General features: G+C 39.9%; 1 protein-coding gene across 1 annotated transcript in view; it reads left to right on the top strand.

The window, feature by feature from the left end:
- The first annotated feature begins 3,968 nt into the window (after positions 1-3,968).
- slc1a9 (solute carrier family 1 member 9) overlaps positions 3,969-9,048 on the top strand; it is a 16,423-nt gene continuing 11,343 nt past the window's right edge. Inside the window, exons 1-3 of the mRNA XM_035655373.1 lie at positions 3,969-3,990; positions 7,766-7,924; positions 8,741-8,893. Of these exons, the coding sequence (XP_035511266.1) occupies positions 3,969-3,990; positions 7,766-7,924; positions 8,741-8,893 (334 nt within the window). The remainder of the gene's footprint in view (positions 3,991-7,765; positions 7,925-8,740; positions 8,894-9,048) is intronic.

Here is a 9,048-nt window from a genome sequence, read left to right as displayed (position 1 = left end):
CTTGCAGAGGGGAGAGAGCAGATGTATTAGACCGTTGTGCTTAAGAGCTTCAAACACAGATTAATACCACTCAGATTATCGTGGCCGAAGAAGATTGGGAGGAGAGGAGGATTTGGTGTTGCTTTGGACATGTGTGGACCACACAGATGCAGACTAAATCACACACACACACACACACCAGCACACAACAAGCTCAAGTGTTTTCATTGATCATTGCAATGTTAAATAATGTTTGATTTTTACACAGGTTTTGGATTTCATATTGAGGTCATTGGGTAAGGTGTGAACACTCCTTCTATTTTAAATATTTGTTGACATTTTAATTTTTTTTTAATGAAATAATAGTAAATTTTTGTCCAAACATCTCTTTAATGCTATAATGTTCTAAAAGTTAATTAATCAATTAACTGATCAACATAAAATTAACCAAAAAGCGTTTGATAATGAATCGTTTTAGTCATTTATCAGCATTTTCTTCCTGTTGGTTTTCTATCATTGTAAAATAAATATCTCGGGACATTTAAAGACGCCACATGGACACTGTGATGGGCACAGATTAAATGATTAACTAACACAAGTATTAAACAGTTTAATCAGTAATGAAAATAACTACTTGCAGCCCTATATCCATTGAATCTTGCAGTGAAAAAGTAAAATAGGTATTATTAAACAAATGTTACGTTAATCAATAGCCCAGCCATGATGTCCCTTGAATGTGACCAATAAAATAATAATCTTAAACAGGCAACTGTCAGCAAACACAGGTGAGAGACATTTCTACAACAAAAGGCGTTGGGACTTGACAGCATTTATCAAATATGAATGTGATATTAAATGTGAAGTCCTTTCATGGTCTATGTCTGCAATTATGAGTATTTTTAACTAACTTAATATAACTTAATATTTAAGAACTACAGCTCAAGAAGCCATGAAGTCTCTTGAATCTAACCAAAACAATTGTAAAGTAATCACAAAACAAAGAGGCAACCCTTTTAGTCACAGGCAAAGTGACGTGATCTGTTTTTCTGGTTTTAGTCGAAAGTCGAGCAGCGAATTGTTGGTAAGGCATTAAAACATGCCAAGTGAGGACATGTTTTGGCCCGTGAGTGATGATGGACTGAGTGCAGTCCACAGCTGACCTTCACTGAGAGGGTTAATACAAACTGTTTAACCTTCTGTTGTAGCTATCTGGTAAAGTCATGCACCAGACACGTGTTTGATGACAGTTGTGCATATGTTGAAGGAATTACGTACCGATCGGCTTTGAACTTTGAACTTTGACTGATACTTGAGAGGGGTGGGGGCCTGCATCTGTTTCTGTGCCATTACTGTTATTTACATAAATTCTTACATAGAGATTACTCGTCTGTCAGCAAATTAGGGATTGGCATTTTAAATTCGACTACTCGCATTGAATTATTATTGAGTACTCGAGTACTCTAAAAAGGAAAAGAAAGGAAAGCATTCGAAATGAACACTCAAGCGATTGAAGATACATTTAACAGGAGCAAACTCCAGTCGGCACTTATGATTTGAGCCGGCTATTTGTCTCTGCCCTGGTAGCATCACAACGGCTCTTGATAACACTGCTTACATTAGCAAATGAGGTGCTAATAATAATGAGGTGACATCTGTGTTTAATCTGCATTTCAGCCTGTAACGTTAGATGAGAGATATGTGACTGAAAGCGTTATCTGCAAGTACTTGAGTACTCATGCAAATCCCTATTAGCGATATGACTATATCAGTTCAACTAGTATGAGTTCACAGTAGCACGTACTTTTACTGTTACCGCCATTATCACTATAATCCACAACAAACACAAGCCGCTTGTAGATTGTTGACTACATAATATTTTACCTGTCTGATCCTGCTAGAGGAACCCAACCCTATACACCACACAACGTCAACTGGAGGAAGCACTATGTCAGAGTAATTGCTGCCAATTGCATAATATCTACTAATTGTAACTGTGTTTAGGGTCTATAGCACATTAAAACTGGAAAAATTACAAAATAAAGTTTACTTAGCAATAACAGGATACATGCTACAGTTGCATTTAAGTGCAGTATTTATATATACATATAGTTTATGATGCAAAGTGTAATAAGAGCCCCTTCCTGCTGCTGTGAGCTCTTTGGAAACATTTTTGTGTAATTTCTCGAAGTGTAATTAGTAGAAAAGTTCCAGAGTTGGCGTCTGGCAGTGCATGCCTCATTTGCCATTATTGCAGAATGCTGCAGTGCATTCATTTCAAGACATTGCATACTGATATAGTTTTGGTCAAGATAACCACACACTTAAATCCTCGAATGGATGCATGCCGAACTGTGCTGTATGTGTGTTTGATACCAGCGTTAGTATGTGGGGAGTGTGTTGTAGAGCAGCGTTGTAGAGCTGCAGTGGCCATCCTCTTCTCCCTCTGTTGAACGAGGGGAGGATGGAGGGGCGGGGCGGGGATTATATCTCGATCCCTTTGCAAAGCTCACACCAAACAATCAGCCATTGGAAATAATCCTCTGAGACACACACAGTTACAAACACGCACACACAACCACACACACGCACACACACGCACACACACAAACACACACACACATACGGATGCCTTTTAAATAACACATTTCAATATACTATATTTATAAACTCTTCAAAGATGTAGATTTAGAGAGAATCTACACATTAAGGATGATTTGTAAAAAAAAAAAAAAAAATAGAAGAAATAAAAAAGTTTTTTCATTGTTTTGGTGATTGATAAAGTTCCATTGACAGCATATAATAGGAAACCACTCTACTTGTTTGCATGCAATCATGAAATTATAACATTTGGGTTTAAAAGTTCCACTAACTTCTCTCTGATAGTGGCAAACTGTTTGAAATGATAAAAACATTAGAGCTGTGACTAACAATTATTTTCTTTTTATTACTTTATTACTATTTCTTTTTTAACTTCTTTTTATCAATAGAGTAATAGTTTAGTATATGATATGGCCCAAGAACCCAATGGGGACATCTACAAATGTCTTGATTTGTTCAACCAAAAGTCCAAAACCCAAGGATATTCAGCGTACAGTAGTACACAACAAAGACAAGTAAATCGTTTAGAGTAACAAGCTGGAAACAAAGAACGTTTGTAATTTCTTTCACTACTTTTGCTTGAAGGATAACAATTGATTGATTATTAAAGTAATTACAATCCTGATACATGCGATACACAATTTAAGCTAGATCTAGTTAAAGGAAACAACAGACCACAAATGTATATCTTTGGCTATAGTCTCTATTTCTAGTGGCTATAAAAGAGTAAATACACACAGAATATAGTCAGTCAGGTCAAACCACATACAAATTCTTATGTTGATTTGCAGCTATTGAAACTTACTCTCTAAGCCCTTCAGGTATCTCTCCAAAACACATTTTCGTGTGCATTGAGTTGTACTGGCAGAGCGTGCGCAGGTAGAGAGGCAGGTACAGGCCTGCGACAGCCACAGACACCAGATTTTTCTTTTTTTCTTTTAGGGCATTTGCTTAATTGATTGCTGTCGAGATTTAAAGATAATTTCAACAAATATAACAAATAAATGCTTCTGAAATACCATACCTACTCTAACTTTAAGATCCCAGGCAGGCAGACAGATTGAGAGGGAGGGGGGGAGTTAAAACTGTATAGCCATCGTGCATCTGTTTGATCTCTTGAACCAACATCAGCGAAAGTGATTGGCTGGAGACCTGGTTGGATCATTAATGTGGAAGAATATAAGTGCATATGAGGAAAGAGAGGGGGGGGTTAACACTGACGAGCATGTGTCAGCAGGACTGAAACGAGTACTGAGGTAGTCTGTCCTGTCCTGCTCTGATGGTATGCGTACCTCTATCTCCAGCAGCCTGGGCTCATTTACAGAAATCAAAACCCTGCTCTTCTGGGAGATTAACTCATTCTGTCGTTGCGGGCCATCATCCTGGAGACCATGTCGATTAAGAAGATGTGTCGTAAGTACATGACTGCATGTGGAGACTGATTGTGATGGTTATCACGCACTGCATAGGTCACCATCACCGATCTGATGGACTACAAGAGTATTTACATTGAGGACCCTGATGTTTATCCAGTCGCCATTACTTTGAAAGTCCCTGTGGTCTTGCGGCTGTATTTTGCCATGAGGGCATGTGAACAGCTACGCCGTCACTACCATACCAGCAGGAGTTACTTCCTCTCCTCTCCGCTCCTAGCTCAACTCACTTTGAAGTCTGTCTACCTTCATCCTTGTGTTACAGCTCTCATCACTAACATGTGTTATCAAAGCTTTCTCTCAAAGACTAGGCTTCCATTCAAAGGGGGATGCCTCCTGGTCCGCAGCCTACCTGGCAGAGTTGTAATACCTGTGTCATGCTGCTAGGAAATCCAGGATTTACTGTGAGTTGCCTGACCAAACAGTCTGAACCCGCTGACTTGAATGGCTGTGTTTTATTAGGGATGCTAAGCTATAATATGATGTAACAAGCATGTCTAAGGCCAGCAGTTGTTTCTCTCCTGGCTGCTCTCTGTTTCTCATGCCCCTATAAACTCTACTTTGGTAAGTACTTTTCAGGCAAAACATCTGAAACTTAGGAGTCAAATTCAACTCCACAAGGTTGTAAATAGTTCCTTTTTTTCCATCGCTTGAACAGAGCCACCAGGACAGCCCAGTAAGTGCTGGTTCCTAGAGGCCAGCTACATTTCGTCTCGAGGCAGCTCTGACATTTCCTGGAGCAGGAAAATAATCTGTCTGTTGGGGAAGGAAGACAGATTTGCAGAGCAGCTTCAGCTCCTTGAGTATGTCCTTGCAGCTTATACTCTCTCTGCACCCGCCCTCCTCTCAGGACACATGCTGTTGCTTCATTATTTCAGGGCCTCCATCTGACCTGCTCAGGGAACAAAGGTTTAATATCCAGCTTTCACTGGATGACAATCATCCTTGTTTTTACTCTAACACATGTAACTGGGGCTTATCTTGCCATATACATGGACATGTAAGTTCAAGACATGTACGTGTCCTCACAGAATACTCGCACTGCCAAAAGTTTGGTCCCAAACTATAAGCAAACCAATCTTTATCTTAAGACTACCATGCAACTGTATGTGGTCAACTGGCATTGCCAACCAATTTTCATAGTAAGAATGACATAAGGATTGAAGAGGATTTGTGAAGAGTCTAACAGTGGGACACCCTCCCCCTCATCTCCTCGGTACTCCGTTTACTGAGGATTATATCTTTGCAATTGAAACTTAGCAGGACATTCTCCGCCCCCAAAATATGCAATTTCAGATCGCACTGGCAATCCGACTTTGTGCCTGGACTGGCGGCTGTTGTGGAGACTAGAAAGGGGCAGAGGTATGGCCGGAGGGAGCAGGAGATTGGAGGTGAAAGCGTGAGAGGAGACCAACTAGTAGGTATCATTTTTGTGCTCCTTCTTGTCTACTGCACTTTGGTGAATGTGTGCAACTGTGTCCCTAGGGCTTCAGAAAATGCCATCCACTCAGCTGATGGATTATAATCATGTCTGATTGCAGTTGTCTCACTGGGTCAGACTGTTTGTAAATGTGACATTCATACTTCTGACAAGGATTTGGCATGGCTGCGCTGCTCTCCAGATGTGTTTATATATGGTTAATGTTTAGAGATGGTGGCGTTGGGGTCTCTAAAATTTTCTCTGTTAAGTAGAAATGTGTTGTGTTATTGGAGTGGACACATTCTTACTTGCTGACTTTTTCTTTGTGTTGAAGATTATGACTCTGCCTTGGAAGAGAATGTGATTGCTTCCATAACAATCCTGTGTTAACACACAGGAGCTAAAATAGAGTTTGAGTAAAACAGTTGACAAGTTGTTAATTGGAGAGCTGTGACAGAAGAAGCAGTGATATGACTTTAGGGTGAAAATTTGTTAAATGCACTCTGATGTATGGACTTCCAAGTATAAGAATACATTTCTTCTCTCTAAACTAAATGATTAAACCTTTTTCACATTCAGTACGACTGAACTGCATTTTTGTAGCAATGCTAGCACTGTTGCTCTAAGCATATCAATGTCAGTTGGTCCCGCACTTTGGTCCGGACTGAAATATCTCAACCACTGCTGGAAGGGTTGGCCATAACACTTGCCATAAGCATGCAGTGCCACCATGAGGTTGAAATTTTGTTTTTTTTGTGAAATAACTCAACAGCTATAGGAGGGATTGACATGAAATTGAGAATAGATGTCCATGTTACCAAGGGAAGCAATCCTAATAACTTTAGTGATCCCCTGATGCCCAGGACACACAGGAGACGACGTGCCGCAATAGGTCGATTTGTGTGTGAGTGTCTTTTCTAATCACATGTACAGCAAGCTCGTGAATTATGTGTTCATGGATAAGCAGGGGTGGGTCTATGTCTGCTTGTCTCACGCTCTCTCTTTAGAAACAACTGACAAATATGTGGAACAGATAGTACATCATTTAAAAAACTTAATCACAAACAGCAGTGATATTGTTTCTAATAAATATAATGGATGGGCAGATTTTGATATTTCATCATGAAATCAGAGGAATTAAAACTGGAGAGGATTGGCAAGCATGGAATGCATATTTCATCATTAATCAGAATTAAATCATTTAATTTATAATTTACAACAGCTTTCGTCTAGCACCACCAGCAGGTCATCTACATATTGGATTGGCACAAAATTGTAATGTACAGCTATTTATGATTCCCAGATGAGGTAACTCCAGAGTCTTCTAGCACCACCATGCATTTGACATGTGTGGTATGAGTGAAATGTTTAAACAACTATTGGATAGATTTTGGCACATGGCCATGAAATTTTGTAAAACCATTAATGTACCAATCAGGATGCATTGTAGTAACTTAGAATGCATCCTACCCTTTCATCTCACACCATTTCTAGTCAAATTATTAATTTATTCAATACTTTAGTTTACAACCAAATAACTGCAAACTAATGATAGTTCACATCAACCTCAACTGTACTTTGTTTTGAGGGATAATTAGCAAATGTTAAACATTATACCTGCTAAACACCCAAAACACGTATTACCCATGACAGAAATAGCCTACAATCATCAAAAAAGGAAGTGTGGGGGTTTGGATTAAAGAGCAGCGGCCTTTGACACGATCCAACCAGCCAGATCAGCTGGACCAGGCACCATGGCGCGTGCTGTGATCACTCCAGGAGCAGAGGGAAGATAGGAGCCATGCAAGTGGTCAGACAGCTGGGGGCCACATCTTATGGCTCCTATCCGAGTCGTTAGCCATATAGCTTCCTTTATCAGCAACTCTATACTGAGTTGTATTTAGATTTCCATTTCGAGGATGATTACAGATTACATCTCTCGAGATGTTTCTTCATGTCCTGTTTAGCCATTGCCTGCTGTGTTTGGGTTGCCTGCAGTTGTACTGCTTAACATCCCTAAACCAAATACTCCAGGGACATTTCTATTATGTGAGTGAGTAGTAGGTAGCTCTGGTTGTCCCTAATCCTCCTTTAAGAACAGAGTCAGCCACCCACAATGGCAACAATGTGAGTCCTCGCCAGCCACAGGAGAAGAATGCTTTGTTAAGATAGTCTATAAACAATCCAGCATCTTCACATATGACAAATCAGTTAAAGAGCAGCCAAGGGTGCATCATTAACCAACACTGAATACTTTGCAGGCCAGCATGTGCTGAATGGTGTTAAAGCATGTATTTTCCCAGCAGTAAACCAATCTCTCCAACTGTCTCTGCAGGCAGGATGACAAACCAGTCGACAGCCAACCAGTCCAACACAAACAAGGCGAAGAATAAAGAAGAAAACCAACAAGATGACAACACTGAAGTTGCGTATAAAGATGCGGGCCACTGCAGCCGTAACACCCACAGCCTGCTGCTGGGACTTACTGTTGGGGGTATGCATTGAAACTCAAGCTAAATATGTATCCTGATATTATTCTGCAGCCCATCAGGTTGTGAAAGCTGGATTGTAGATGTTAATAATAGAATAAAAGTTCAGAAACAGTGACTCAGAGAAACATTTAAAAATGTTTTTCAGTTTTGGGCAATATAATTTAACATCCCAAACCCCCACATTTTTTTACGGAATGACTACAATTCCATTTAAGGTCAGTTTTATTTTTCAGAAAAATAGCCGCAGCAAATATTAACACACACAATCCTAGATATACAGACCCCGTGATCATTTTCCCATGAGGGATCTTGTTGTTGTCTTTAGTCTGCCTCTGTAAACACTTTGGTATGTTTCTACATAGCTGTGTTCTTTGTCAAAAAAGCCCTTGCAAAGTCAAGAAGTGTGTTATTTTTGTCTGTCATTTGTCACCCAGATTTAAACCCGTTTACATTGCAGTAGACGGTTCTCATTAGTCAGAGGTCTCTTACATGTCAGAAGTAACAGAACACTTTTTGGGGGAGAAGAGAAGTAGGCCAGTGAGTCCTCATAAAACCTAAAAACTGAGGGTGTATTAATATTTGGTTCCTGAAGGCCAATACCAGTTTCTAATAGTTGGTGCTGATATTTTGTACCAATTTTAATTTTCTTTACATCTAACCATGTACACACATAATCTACAACAATCTTCATGAAACTGAACCTAATGAGCTGCTCTTTGAAGCAAGGGGACCTTTTAAATCGTTTCAGAAACCAATTTGCACACAATATGCAGAATTATTGCAATGCAAAAACAAAACTTCTCCACTCTTGTCCTCAGGTGTTGTTATGGGAGTGTTGTTTGGGATGCTGCTGCGGTACATGAAGGTGACGGACAGCTCCGTCCTCACTATGGTTTCCTTCCCTGGAGAAATCCTCATGAGGATGCTGAAGATGCTCATCCTGCCTCTAATCATCTCCAGCCTTATCACAGGTGTGCCACCTGCACAGACATATGAAGAATGTACAGTAAGCCCAGGTCAATGTGTACAGGTATTGTTCTGTTTGGATTTAAGATGACAAATAAAATATTTTTCTTTACACTGGAAGTAATTGATTGGTTGGTCTGTCAGGCCAACCTTTTATCAA

The sequence above is a fragment of the Morone saxatilis genome, unplaced genomic scaffold (genome assembly GCF_004916995.1).
Source record: "Morone saxatilis isolate NCDOM2014 unplaced genomic scaffold, NCSU_SB_2.0 Contig14, whole genome shotgun sequence".
Taxonomy (NCBI): domain Eukaryota; kingdom Metazoa; phylum Chordata; class Actinopteri; family Moronidae; genus Morone; species Morone saxatilis.
The sequence above is the reverse complement of the archived record's forward strand: the minus strand, read 5'-3'. Positions and strand labels throughout refer to the sequence as shown.